The following is a 15590-nucleotide window of genomic DNA, read 5'->3' as shown; positions in this document are numbered from 1 at the left end:
TCAAGTAACACCCTAATTCCACATTTTCAATGCACCCTCCTGTTCTAGGACATAATCTCCTATTCTCCCCAATTTAGATGATTCCACACATATTGCTATCAAATCAGACTCAATGACACGGAGTAAACACATCATCGATTGCGCATGTAATCTACCACTTCTTCTAGAGATAAGAAATGCTAATAATAATAGATTAGACATAGTTATCAAATCGTTTATACCATATAGGTAATCCCATTGATATACATGAATGGTTGAAGAAGTTTGATTCAAAATGTGGCTCTAACGCGGTCAAGAGGTGGCTCAAAACATGTGAAGTTTTTGAACTTTCAAGACTTGTTTTCTTTTTTTCTTTTATTGTTGAGAAAATTGTTGAAAAAGTCATAAACCTATTTTATGGAGAACAATTTAGTTATAAACCTTTTAATTGTGCCATTTTAATCCTAAATATTTTAACGGTTTGTTAATGTAGTTCTAAAATTTTCAATTGTGTCAATTTAATCATAACTTTTTTAATGATTTGTCAATTTAACTCTAAACTTTTAACATTTGCCAATGTAATCCTTGTAGCCAAATATCCAAATAATAAGTTTAGGACTAAATTCATATAAAGAAATTTTTATGACTAAATTGGTAAATCGTGAAAATGTTTAGGATTAAATTAACATAAAGAAAGTTTTATGACTAAATTGGTAAATTATAAAAAGATTTATGATTAGATTGATACAATTAACACGTTTAAGATTGAGTTTTTTATCGTATAATAAGTTGAGGGCTTTTTAGACAATTATCTCTTCACCGTTCATCTTTTTTTTTTCTTTTTTGAAAGAAAATATTTTATTATTCATCTTTCCTTTTCTTCTTCTGTCACAATGATCAGCATCTCCAATTACGAGCCAAACTAAAAGCCACCTTGACGCATAAAGAAGCTCACAACAACTATACTGGAATCTCTACTAGTTATAACCCTCATTTAAGGGTAAACAAACCCTAATTTAAGGGTAAACAAGGAAAAAACCTTGTCTCGATTTCTCTTTCTTGCTTTTATTTTCGATTTCCTTGTAATTCTACCCTAAAGCCTTATAACAACCGCTTCTTGATGGACTTCAAGACCTTCGATTTGCTAAGGTATAAAAAAAAAGGTTACACAATTAAACCTCGCAATCAAAATACGGGTGGTCAAACAGAGGGATATATATATCTATTTTAGAAGGAATGTAATGAAAATTAATTATTCAATTAAACACGAATAAATATAAGTACATCTTCAAAATTTTAAAAAATGACACGTACGAGTGCCCTAATAATGATTAAAAACAAATTACTCCCAAGAGAATGTCTAAAACATTCGGCGTATTCGGCACTTGGTCCCCCACCATGATTCGGACCAGAAAGTATAGTTGTCCAATTCTTCACGTTAGGCATGTTTGGCCAGAACCAATCCCTGGAAAAATCAATCAGGCTCGTCGACAGCCATTTCGACAATTTTTGCAGTCAAGCTGCACGTAATCCATCAACTAGCACTAAATGTGGATTTTGATGGCACCATAGATCTCGTGGGTTTAGGAAGTCGCGATGAATAAGATTCTCTCTCTGTTTTTTTTTTTTAAAGGTCGGAAACATCATTAATTTTTATGTAAAAACATTAAGAGTTGAAGGCTGTGTTAGAACCATAACTCATATCTTGTTATTTAGACAAGCACTGTGATTTTTAATTCGCGTGCATCTTAAATAGGCTGTAATGAAACGAATTGTAGCCATAAGGAGGAAAAAAAAAGTCTTAGCTTTATCTAGAAGCGTTCTAGTGTTGAAAAATGAAAAAGCGATCTCAAAGACATAGTTATATGTAGTATCGGACATAGAAAGATTCCTTCTCTTAAAAGCCAGCCTACACCTTGTTTCTACCATATTTGTACATTCATTTATCGAGTATTATAAGCGTCCAGCATGGAACCTGAGACACTAGAGCCAAATTTCAACTTCTTTCATTCCGTCTTCAAGTGTTAAACTACATTTAGTTTGGATTCTTGATGTCCTTGACCTATGATCTACATGTTTTAGACAAAAAGTAAGCTTGTGCGAGAGCCTTTAACACTATTGTTGACACCTAGTTTAGAATCAAGCTTATCCGTTAAACTCATCTTTTAGAAATTACAGAAAAGCTTTCATTAGAGGGAAATTTTTAAAAAATAATTTCTGATTTTGGAACCACTTTTGTTATTGAGAGGTTGAGCGAAAATCTCCACCTGCGGAAACAAACTCAAGTCTTTCTCTATAAATAAAGAGTACGAAGCCTTGAATCGGAGGGGGCGGTTTCTCTTTCGTCGAAGGAAAAAATAGAAAAGTGTGGGGGGGGGGACTTCTCTTCGTCGAAGGAAAAAGTGAGGAGAGTCTCTCTTGGTAAAAAGAAAGGAAAAAGTCTTCTGAGAGGAGAAAAGTGAGAGGACAGCAAACGGGGGTTGCAGAGAGAAGAGTCAGAGAGAAAGTGACGTGAGAGAGATGCGAGAGCAAGGAGAAAAACAAAAAAAGAAAAGAAAAAGGGACTACAGTCTGTCTTCTCCGAAGCCGCTGGTGCCCTCTATTGCCCACCGCGCCTGCGCCACCCGCGCCGCCACGATTGCACCACCGCGCCCTAGCCAGCTCCGCGCCCGCCGTCTGCCTCGCTCGCAGCTCCGCCGGCATCCGTCCGCGCTTCCCTATCCTCGTCGTGCTCCGCCAGCCCTGCGCCCGAGCACCAGCAACGCCTCAGCTTCGTTTCCGCCATCCGCCGACGCACGCCGCACCTCTAATTCGCCCGACGAAGTTGCTGCTGTGCTGATCCTAGTTTCCTCCAAAGCAACTCCCCTGTTCTGTTGTCTCTGCTGTCCGTGTACTCTCTGTTGCTGAGTTTCCTTGCCACAATTGCCGACACCACAAGGGCTCGTACTGTTGCTCCATCACCCCCCCCTTGACGATCGCTGCTGCTGCAACCGCGAGCTCACCCTACTGCGCCTCCACCCGCCGGTCATCAAGCCACCGTACGCCTGAGCGACGTTGGGGCTGGTCGCCGAACTCCCTCCGACGAAGTCACTGCCTTGCTGCACCGCGCCGCCTGCGCCTGCGCCTCTGCCTGACGTTCGCACCAGCCCTCCTCGCCGATCAAGCCGCCGGACTCCACGCCGTCACGAAGACCCGCCTCTGCTCCGATGCCTCTGCTCCGACGCCTCTGCAGATCCCACGACGGCCTCGCTTCCGATCAGCACCTGCACCTGGAGTTTCCCGGCCCGTGACTCCCTTCGCCAGTGGTCCGCGCCGACACCTGCGACGCCCCCGTTGCCATCTTTCGCCCGGCGCTCGACGTCTGTACAGCCCCTTTTGCTGCTGCAGCTACCGCCTCCGCCATTGCGCCTCAACCCGAGCCACCATTGCTGCGCGATCCTGCTGTTCGCCGGTCATCGACGCCGCGCCTCCCTGCTGCTGCAGCCGCCTAGTCCTCACCTGAGCTCCGACGCCGGTCACTTGAGGCTTGAGAAGGGTGAATTTGGAATGGTTCCTTGCTGGTTTCCATCTTGGAGATAATTTTCCAAGCTAGGTAAAATTTTAGGTTAAATTAAGCTATTATTTGGATTTTTTAGCTTGTGGAATTGACTTGATTTGATTTATTTTTATCATTAGGAAATTTGTCATATTAAGTTATGATAATAAAAAATATTGACCCGCGAGACGTCGGATTAGATTTTTTATTATTTCAACTTTTTATGGCAAAATTCATGAATTGCTTTGCAACATTGATTCATATTAAAATAATATGCCATTGATTACATGGATGAATTTTTATTTTGGCATGTTATTATTGTTTGCTCATCACATATCATGCATCATATTAGGTATTTAGGTCTATACACATTTCACATTTGAAGCAACACATTTTAGTTTTTTTTTTTTAAGACTCATGTAGAATTAGGATGATTTTCCTTTAATAAAGCCAAAACAAAAAATGTTATGCATGCCATATGAGTTATAGTTTAATTTTTTAAAAAAGGAAAATGCTAAAAGATAATCATTGCACCACTAAGTTACTTTCTTTTCAATAAAAAACATTATGTCATTAAAAAAAAAAAAAAAAAAAGATCATTTCCTTGGTTAGTTAATAGGTTAATTCATAATTAATCGCATATCATCATTATTTAGCATAGGTTGCATATATGCATTAAAAAATGAATCATCATAAAAAAAAATCATAAAAGAGCATGCATGTAGAAATACCATGTCATTCATCCCATATCACGTAGCACATGCATATTTAGGATTATATAAATTAGATTGCATATATATAGTGATAAGTTTAAGTCATACCAAATGATTTGCATCTCGCACGTCATTAAAATAAATTCATGCATATTAAGTTAGATTAAGATTGCATAATAATAAAAATTAAGTGTCATGTCATTTAGAAATCATGTTTAGAGCATACATTTTTAACGTTTTTTTTTTTTTATTGAATGTTATTTTATTGATTGTGCACTCACATGACCACCATTTACATGTTAGTAGCTTAAGTTTAAATTAATCAACATTGCATGCAAAATATTTTTAAAATAAAAGGTACCGAAAGGGCGTTAGACTAATCTAGTGTAATCATGTCCCCGGATCTACTGAATCTCTGGTTCGCAATAGTAAAATATTCTCCCATACTTTACTTGGGTTTCTAACCAACCCTAATTGATTAGTGGAGGCTCCAAATTAAATATAATTGCATGTTTAAATAGATTAATTATTTAACATCAAGTCGTGATTGGTAGGACTTGGGAGGGTCCGTGCCAAGTTTTCGGACTTAGTAATCCATTAGCCTTGTTTAGGTAATTAGCCCTCGAAAATTTAGGTCGCGACAACTATCAGTAAAATTGTTCTTCTGAGATTGGGGCAGAATGCAAACCTATCTAACTGATGCTCTTTCTGGTCTACTTTGGTCTTCAGATATTGCAATACGATGCAATTTGACTTGGTGAAAAGAGGAGGCATAAGCAATTACCAGTGTGACTTCGTACATCGTAGTCAAGAAAGTAATTTTTTGCCAAGTAGTCAACAAAAGGTAGTCCGGAATCTATTTTCTTGAAAACATTTTAGTTAATGCAAAAGAGTATTTTCGATCAGTGAGTAAAAAACAAAAAACCAATACAAACAATGTATATTGGAGACGAGACATTGGAGATGGGGCCGGAAAGACCATTGTTCAAACACCGACAAATGGGAAAAAAAATCTAAACGTTTTGTAGAGAGCACGGTTCTTGTCATTACTCAGATGCAATTGTAGATCTTAGGAACATCAGCGAAGTGTTCATACTCTCAGTTACTTCGATTGCTTCATGGAAAAGTAAATGATTCTACTTTGTGTTTATAGAAACATTTAAGCAGCAAAATAAACTCTCAATAGTATAACAAGATTGAAATAGAAAAGTATGCTAGAATCTTATGGAATTGACACACCCACTGATTTTTTTTTTTTTGGTCAGTCCTACTCTATTCCTACTCTATACTCACTTGCGGACTTGTGCCCTGCCTCTTGCAGGGCGTGGGAGTCGCAACCCACTCTCAAACTTACGCGTCCCTATCCCCATCCCCCCTGAGAAGGTGGGGATTTGAACCCCTCACCTCCCCCTTCCATGTTGGAAGGGTGGCCACTGGGGCGAACCCCCAGTGGTTGACACACCCACTGATAAATGAATCAATATTTGTCACGATGACTTGTATTGAATGATCTTTCAGTGATATTCTCGAAAAGAAGATCGACAGGTGACCAGAAGCTCAAACAAGAACAACACAGGAAAAACAACGTAGAGCAGGTTTAATCCATGTATTAAATGTTGCTTCACCAAAAGCATCGATCCCATCGCTTCTGCACTGTACCACAAGTTCTTATCAAGGATAACTTCAGATGCAGCTAATCGTACTACATGGTTAGGCCTTCTTTCCTGTGCCTTTGCTCCTTAGTTTCTTGTGCAACCACCATGAGTATCAGTCCATTCTGATCCACATCCATAGCAAAACTGAACCTGGCACCTGCAATTGCAAGACACCAAGGAACAACAACAAAGCTCACAAAAAGTAGAAAATAATGAATAATTGAACATTCGCAAACTCAGGTACCACTAACTTTGCCGAAGGATTAATAATAAAACACTAACCAGCAGGATCTTCAATACCAGCCAGTGACAGAATTAAGCAAAGTGGCCACAGTGCTACTTATATAAAGATAGTGTAGTTTTGAATATCACTGATAAGGCTTGATGATTTATGAAACGTCCTATGCTTAATTATCAAACTACATACTGACCACCGCCTAGTCAAGCAGATTTCACACTGAATTCAAGCGTATTTTAACCATTAAAATTTGATGAATAAAGCTGAGACCTTGTACTTGAATTACATTAACAAGAGCTCATCTGCCTTTTATGTCATTTGAATTTTGAAACCCACAATCGATGACAATTCTTTTGTAAAAATGGAAGATTCCCTATAAAATCTGTTTCGCCAACTACACACAAGCAACGTCTCTGCGACATCTATAGGATCTCAACAAAGAAGCTGTAATGTGTCAAGCTTCTTGATTTGGCTTGATAAATGATTTGCTAACAAGTAAATCTTTTCAGGGAACGTATCGCGAAACTGCAAATGATGTGAGCACAGCCCTAAATCCTCTCCACATAAATTTGCATTGGGGCATCTTTCTCATTTCCTCTCCTTTGCAAGCTCCCTCACAATGAGATCCTCAATCCCTCTCTCATCTTCATTCAGTGACTGAAACTCCTCGCGTGACACGCCAGCGTGCCACGGCACGGAACACTCGGCGCACAACAACCTATGGCAATATGGGCGCTCACTCTCTCTAATCACCTGCCCATCATCATAGTCCATGATCAAAAGGGCTGAGCGGTTCTGGAAAGGGCGATAGAACTTCTGCGAGTCGAGAAACATTGCCTCGCACAGCGATTTCTGCCCGATGTAGAGAACATTCTCAGGGAGGATTTGCCTGCAAAAATTAATCTGTAGGACACCCTTGCACTCCAATCTTGGGCATTTGATGGTGGTGAGTGTTGGTGTTTGTTTCGATAAACGAAGCATATGTACATAAGTAAATTAAAATCAAAGTTTGATGGGAGCGGAAGTAAAAACGCTCATACACGTGTTTCCAAAGCATTTTTAGTGCATTTTAACAAAAATACATAGAAGAGCTAAATGGGCTAATCATATTAACCTTGTATTATGCTTCAAATTTGGTTTTGACATTCTTCGGGTTCTGAGCACGAATGTCTGATGTCCTCGTAGCAATGGTTCTGACATTCTTTAGACTCTGACCACGAACGTCTGACGCCTTCTGTTAACACCGGTTCTTCTAAGCACAAACGTTCAATGTCCTCACATCAATGGTTCTGACGTTCTTTAGACTCTAACCACAAGCGTCTAACACCTTCTGGTAAAACCAGTTCTAACATTCTTGGACTCTTGACCATCAATGTCTGATGCCTTCCGATAATACTAGTTCTAACGTTCTTCAGAACGTCTAATCTCTTTGCAGGCTATAACATTCTTCAGATCCAGCCCCACAAGTGTCAAGCATGTAGTTCAGACACATCAATTTTCATGTTGAATAGAAGAGAGATGTTGAAAGATCTCACAACCACAATTGTGCTAGCAATTGCTCTCGTGTGAGTGATTTTGTTGATCAACATCAACACTCTCAATTATCGATTGTCAATTATCAATCATCCATCATTCGGCGATTTGCTCTATGTATTACCTTTTATAGCCAATGCGAATCACATTTAAATCGGCGCATTAACTCTAAACCAATTTAAAATTAATTCGGCCTAACTCCTGACAGACGTAAGTTCGATACCGTTACAAACACTAATTCGGACATTAACTCTCAGAATCTGTTATAGAGCATTATTCTAGACGTTTATTTGTGACTATTACAAGTTTTTATTCTGGGTATTAACTTTGTAACTGTTACAAATATTTACTTTGACTGTTACTACTGAAACTATTTAGAACATTAATTGGTCATTTAAACCTAAAACCGTTTTAGATCATTAAATTGTTCATTTATTTTGAAACCGTTTCAAATCATTAATGTGACCCTTAAGTTCTAAAACCGTTTCAGAACTTAATGTGACTATTAAATTTATAACCGTTTTGGATCTTTAATTTAGCTATTGATTCTAAAATCACTTTAGATCATTAATGATGCGATTAATTCTAAACTCACTTTAGATCATTAATGCAGCTATTAATTCTAAACTCAGTTTAGATTATTAATTCGGTCACTAACTCTGAACACGCTTAAGATCTTTGATTCAGCCGTAGAGTTTAAAACCCACTTCAGACTTTGTAAACTCTAAAGCCCCTTCATCAGAACTTTTATTTCTAACCCAACTCAATCAAATTGGCTCAATTCCAAACACATTTGGAATACTCTCTCTCATTCAAATGTCATTCTAATTGGTTATGGTGTGTGACATCTCTAGGTTTATTGCTGAGCTAGCAGCAGAACTTGAATTAACACATTAGCACAACCAAGAGAACTAATTGTCCAAATTAATCTCCTATTCCTGCAAACCATGAGTGACATCTAGCAATATATCATGGCTACCCCGATAGTGAGAAATATTTTCAAAACATAATGAACCTATCGGCTTTGGCGACCGTGTAATTCAATCCTTCTATCTCACCATGTCCCGATCAAATAAAGGCCATGAAACTATTGGTCAAGCCACTAATTTGATCATATGCCCAAATCTAATTGACATGTATTTCTTCGAGATATGAACGATTGATTCTCGATTATAACCCTAGCCGAAGATTTCAATACACCGTCACGATTAGATCGCATAGGACATCAATCTTATATATCCATATATAACAAGAAGATAGATTCAATATTGCGGACACATGTGCCTTCGTATGTGAACAAACTATAACCACAAAGTACAGAGATGGTTCGACGAAGCGTCAATATGCACATTTGTGAACCATAGCCATCCAACATACAAGTCAACATTGTGCCTCAGGTTTAAGGATCTTACACCTAACCAAAGCATGAACCATCAGACATTGACTCCACTAAAAGCTTCTATGTCGCCAATCGTTCTATGTATGTCACGTTTAGTGAACTTGCCCAAGACAAGCACCTGTGTTCTAACTCAGATATCATAATACCTAATGACATGTGACTCATCATCCCCTCAAGTATTCTATACTAAATGGTGAAACTTGAGAACACATCGGTCTCAACATGATCATTAATAACCTCTCAATGATCCATCAACCAAGAACTGTTTAAAGATTCACATAACTGTAACTTGTCACACATATTCTTAACACCTTAAGAATAGGTTCGATCATAGTTGATCTTATGGACTTCATTCATATAAATTGGACAATGAATGAAAAAACTTATTTGCCAGTAAATAATCCTTGATATGTAACTATTACATAGTTGCTTTAAGTCATACAGCTAACAGTGACACTGTACAGGACTCTGCTCTCCACATGCCTACTTAGGCAGAGAGAGAGAAGGGTGTGAGAATACACGGTCCCGATCCTGAACATCTCTTTGGCCTCTTTTATTTCTGTGCAAATCTCGCATAAGCTCTCTGATGACTCACCACCATCTTTTTGAACGCCTATCTCAACTAGATCTATGATTTTCATTTGACTTATGTGTGGGTTTGCCTCAATCACTATGACATCCTGAATTTCGATCTCGTTTCGATAATATGAAATGGGCTTTTTGTCGACACGTCTATGGCCATTTTTCTCAAAGCTGATCACTCTTGAGTTAACTAACCTATTAGGTGAAGCCGTTAAGGGATATAAACGCAGCATACTTGAGAATCCGATTGGGAATCGATCACTCAACTGTGATAATCAACAAGGGTCAATACGATACCGTTATAATCAATTAATGATCGGATATAGGTCGATTTGACGGAAATGCGCAATTGAATGGTGGATGATTCCACCTGATCGCAAAATTCGTGTCGAATGGCACTAACCCAATTTTCTGTTGATTCTGTACTCGGTACCTGTAATTGAAACCTTGAGATTTTTACGACAATCGAGAATCGCCGACGAGTCGGAGATTCATAAACGTGGATTGAAAATTATCGATCACAGGTCAAACGCGATAAAATCCCTAAGAGCTACCCGGTAGGTTGGGTCGCACTAAAATCACGTTCGGTCGATTTTAACCACGAAATTGAACTCGGTTTCATGAATCAAACGTTCGAGCGTGTCACGATTTATTTTAAGAACGTCGTCTCATCTTTCAAAGAAATTTCATCAAGCTTGAAATTTTGCGGAAAAATCAATTTTGGACAAAAGAAATAGGAGAAATTCGTATGGATTGCTCTAAGGGGACTTTTGGCCACCATAAAGACTTTGTGAAGAAATGGGAGAAAAATAGCCATTGGGTGGGTTTTTGACCTTGGGGGACAAAGAAGATGAAGCATGAAGACTTGTGTGGCATAGTGATGATGAAAATAGAGATATTTACCCTTAAAGTCTTTGCTTGGCTTGACTTTCTCCTCCCTCCTCACTCTCTCTCTCAAGCTCAAATCCTTTCTCCCCCTCCCTCCCTCCCCGCCGAAGCAACCCCTTCCTCCCTCATCTCTCTCTTCTTTCTTTGCTTTCATTGATCCCCTTCCCTTCAGCGGATCCCCTTTCTTTTTGTTTTGCCACTCCACTCATGCCAGGACTCGACCCACCATTCGCCCATCCTAGTAGCATCCTTCACGCCATTTTCATCCACCAAGTCTCCTCCCCTCCTCACGCCAACAAACCAGCCCTGCATTTCCCTTTTTCTTTACCACCAGAGCAGCCCAACACCACAGCCGAGCGATGTCCGTTCCAATCAATAGCTTAGCCCACTCCACCGCACCACCAGCACCGTCCCAACCTCACAGCCGCACCTGTCCAGCTCGCCTGGCAAGCTCAGCCAAGCCGAACCAGCCTTGGACGAGAGCTTGAGAGGCCATCATAGCCTCCGTCGAGCCTCCATTGGAGACACGGTAGTCTCGAGTTCTCGCTGCCGTCGTGTTGCCGTCGCCGTGAGCCTGCCACCATTGAATTCCAGTGAGTTAACTCCCTAATCCTTGATTAGGTTGTTAATTAGGTTGTTAATTGTGCTTAAGAGATTATATTAGTGTTAATTAGCATGGTTATAGTAGTGCTAAGAAAGATTAGTGCTAAGAAGGATTAGTTTTAATTAAGTTGGATTAGCTTAAATTCGGATCCGGTTATTGGACCCTCGCCATTTGCCATTTTTGTGGGGAAAAATATGCTACAATTTTGAGGTTGCTTCCTTCTTGACAAATGTTTTAGACATCTTCAACTATGACATATATTTTACTCAAGATTTTAGGGATTTAAAAGAATGAGATTTCAGCTTCATTATTTGCAAAATAGAATCTCGGATTATGCTGGAACCAATGACCTTTCGGTGTTCAATGGATTTTTATCAACTCTTAGGGTTCGAATTTTGAAAGAGTTCCTTCACAAAAGTTGTCCATCACATCTTTTAGTTTAATATAGTCAAATTTAATATCAAATGGATACGTTTTGGACTTCAAACAAAACTGATTTTGGAAAGTAGAAATTCTAGACACGGTCACAGTTTTTGTAACGGTTTGAGCGATTTAATTCTCTTAATATAGAAATATCTGGGTCAAGATATCTTCACAAAAAATTTTCTTTTAAGTTTCTTTTATAACATATTCAAATTTGATAATTTTCTGATTTTTTTTTTTTTTGTTATGTTTCTAGATTTAAACTTGGAGACGCGCGAGTGGCCTAGTTTCTACCGGTTGTGATTTTGTTGTTGTTCTTGGTGTCGTGCTTGTTGGATAACATATATTTAGTGATATGGTTGACTTTTGGCATGCTTAGAACCTATGTGTGATATCATGATGTTGATTGCTCTATGTTGGGTGTTTATCATTATTGCAAAAATGTGACCTTATGAACTATTAAATAGAAAATAAATGAGGTGTCAGGTCCGGACACCAAAACTTATTTGCTCAATTAAACAATGGGATTTTAAACTATGTGCATGTAAAGTTTGACGGATTAATTTTGAGTACATGGGCACCTATGAATTATTTTCTAAATGTTTTGAACAAAAAAAAAAAGAAGAGGGGTTACTAAGGTTTGTTTTCAAAATAGGGTGGTTGGAAAAGAAATTAGAAAAGAAATATGGTGTCAGGTTTGGACACCAAGTTTTATGTGCTCAATAAAACGAGGAGGTTTTATGCTAGATGTGTGAAAAATTTGGCGGGTTAATTTTAAATACGGGACCCCGTACGAATTTATTTCGGAGAGTTTGAACCAAAAAAAAGGTGCCAAGTGAATTTTAAAAAGGGGTTTTTGGGGTTCTTGGCTACATGTTGGAAGCTAAGAGTTGGCTTGCTTGATGGGGCACCTACATGGTTAGGTTAATTAAGTACTTCAGTTTAATTAATCGCAATTTATTTATTTAATTGTAATTTATTTAATTAATTATAATTGGCGTAAATTGTGATGGAATAGCTGTTTTGCAGAATTTTACACTAATCGTCGTGGATGTGTTCATTTGTGAAATTGATTGCTAAATTATGCAATTGAGTGCTTGATGGTAATTTTTTTATTATTATTACAAAAATATGATTTTATGGCATTTAATTAGAAAAATATCGGGTGTCGGTTTTTGATACCAAAAATATTTTATGTACTATATAAAATCGTGAAATTTTGAAATGGGAGAGTATCACATTTTATGATTCGATTTGACTGTGTGACCACACACAATTATTTTACCGGAATTTTTAATACAAAGAAAATTGGCCAAGTCCATTATTTGAAATGGAAGTATTTGAGTGCAAAGTACGATGTTCTTGGCCAAGTTTGGATGTACATGTGATTGCTATCGGAACCCGTCACTCAATGAAAGTCGGGGAGGCGATGCCTGATTAAGTTTGGATGCCCTTAACAACGAATGCTAGTCGCAATGGAAGCTGGGCTAATGCTCCTTCGGGAATGCCGTCTAGATATAGACGTTGCCGTGCTAGATAAAGCGAGATGGTGCCCGATTATGCCGGATGACCGCCGACTATTGAGTTGGTCGTGGTATAACTGGGACATGCCTTAGTGATTGAGATAGCCATGCCTGATTATGGGCAAAATTGTGTGGCATGGAATGTGACATGTCATAACGATTTTACCTTATAATCAAGACCCATGTGATTGATTGATATATGAAATGACGTGTTTCAGTTATTGATTATGCTTGCTGCATATATGTTGAACTAATATGCAGGGACGTGCTAAGGCGAGGTAAGATCTGAATGGTGCATGTTTAGGACTGCCTCTGAGTGAATTCTCGTCCTGATCAGAGTTTAGGGTGTTGACTTGCTGAGATTTTCTCACCTCATCATGGTTTAATATTTTCAAGTCCCTAGTGTGGATAACCCAGAGCCCAAGGTAGAAGGGTCTGGTGTGTAGGTGGCCTGCTAGTTTCTTTTTGAAACAAGACTTGTGTATAAACTGGTAGGACCAACTTGATATGTATATAAAGCATGTTTTGTGAAAATTGGTTGTCCTACTTTTCTATCCTATGTTTGATTGTTGTTTGGGGTTTATTAGTTCGCTTTTGTATATGTATAAAATGAATGGGTCGGCGACGCATCCTGGGAACGTCACAATTTAGTCGACCGCCGAGGGATGTTCGCATGCCTAGGGTTCGGGGCGTGACAGTCACAACCACCAAAGACGAGGAAGACCCACTATCTCTTTTCGAAGGATTCATATTCATCACGCAGGAGACTTCCAAAAACTCCAGAAACTGCAATTCTTTAGCATATTTAGAATCCGATACTTGAGGAACATCAAACAATAATGACAAGAAGAGATCATCTTGCGAGAGAAGATCAAAGTGCTGCTCCATCTCTCAAGTTTCTTTCCTTTTAATGTGCTTGTTTTGTGGCTTGTTGGTCTTTTGAAGGTCGCTTTGCTTGTTTTAATATATCAAGATGCAGTGCACTGTGCACGAAACCTTAGCGGAGAAGCTGCTTAATATGATTGGGACTTTAATCCCATCTTTAGGAGATTTTCTTTTTCAATCTTAGTTGTTGGATAGTGCTATCATTTTTTGTTTTTAAAAAAAAAAGGGTTTTTACTAAGCTAGCTTTGCTTGGGTCAAGTGAAGATGAAGGATAATGCTTTCGCATTGAAACTCTGATTTGTCAATTTAGGAGGATATCAAAACAGGAGGTCTTGAAATTTTATCTTTTCAGATCTTTTATTTGCCTTTCAATTATATCTTCCTGCATTTTAACCCTGGTATAGTTCCAGTCTAACCATTATAAAAAGCGTGATTATGTTAACAAAAAAGCATATTGGATCTATAATGTAAATGAGGTTGGCTTTGTATGTGTTTCGAGCTATGCCTTTCAATGTATGACCAATTGCTAGGCCTAGAGAAACTTAAATTGATAAAATAATTGAGAATTTGTTCTCTAGAACTCGAGATCTAAGGTTTGGTTCATACTCAATTTAAGTGCTTCGAGCTATGTCTTAAAAAGGTAATTCTTCACAAATCTCCTTGCATCGAGCATATATGTATATAACAGTATGTATTTAACTAAATTGGAAAAGGATTTAAGTTTCATGCATAAAAAATGGCTCAATATATTGCTTGAGCAGTACACAAAGTAATTGCTAGGAGTATAATTTGAACTGCTTTGAGCTATGTTTCAAAAAAATTAATTTGTCATAAATCTTCTAGCATTGATCATATATGTATATGACGGCATGCCTTTGACTAAATCAGAGAAGGACGTTGTTTGATGCATAAAAAAATGGCTGAATATATTACTTAAGTAGTATACAAAGATTGTAATCACTGGGATTATGTATAGTATGATTTGAACTGATTTATCACCTATTTTCAACCCAAACTCTAATATTTGGTTTTTTTATTTATTGGAAAGACGTAATATACTATTAGTTTGTTTTCTTATGGGTTCAGTTGAATAAATATTACCCTTAATCTTGTTAAACAAATATGCAAGAACCTTCATATCTACATAATCTCAAAGTTTATATTTCCAATACCAAACAAGAAAGAAAAAGCACCTCCATATATCCATAACAATTATTCAAATCAAAATAAGTACAGGATATTGTGAGTGTGAGTAACATATGTTTTTAGTATTTTTCATACCATAGAATTAAAGTTCAAGCTCAAAGTCGAGCTCTTAAGCTCTAGTTCGAGTTAAACTCAACCTATGTACGGAGATTTAATTTTGGTGATCAACCTTAGGAAAGTGAAGTTTTGCCTTCTAAGATTTCATCAAAGTAAAAGCTCTTACTCACTAGGTCATTTAAACTCAAGGCGAGTGTCACAAACTCAATTTATTTGAGCTGAGTTTTTGAATTTCAAGTCCTCTTGAGTCACACTATCACAGCTCATGTTCTGCAATGACAAGGGCAATGATCTAGATGTCCTTCAACTCAAAGGACGAAGCCTCAAACCATAATAAAAAAGTCTAGCTCCCAAAAGCCTCCATTGATAA

At 38.1% G+C, this 15590-nt stretch overlaps 1 protein-coding gene across 1 annotated transcript; it reads right to left on the bottom strand.

The window, feature by feature from the left end:
* Nucleotides 1–6708: 6708 nt before the first annotated feature.
* LOC104447382 lies at nucleotides 6709–13960 on the bottom strand. Its single transcript, XM_039313918.1, has 4 exons — nucleotides 13769–13960; nucleotides 10953–11096; nucleotides 10749–10828; nucleotides 6709–7009 (listed from the first exon to the last, which is right to left on the bottom strand). Exons 1-4 carry the CDS (start codon nucleotides 13958–13960, stop codon nucleotides 6709–6711), a joined length of 717 nt encoding a protein of 238 aa, XP_039169852.1.
* Between the last annotated feature and the right edge of the window lie 1630 nt (nucleotides 13961–15590).

Source organism: Eucalyptus grandis, chromosome 5, assembly GCF_016545825.1.
Source record: "Eucalyptus grandis isolate ANBG69807.140 chromosome 5, ASM1654582v1, whole genome shotgun sequence".
NCBI lineage: Eukaryota > Viridiplantae > Streptophyta > Magnoliopsida > Myrtales > Myrtaceae > Eucalyptus > Eucalyptus grandis.
This window is presented reverse-complemented; position numbering and strand designations above follow the sequence as displayed.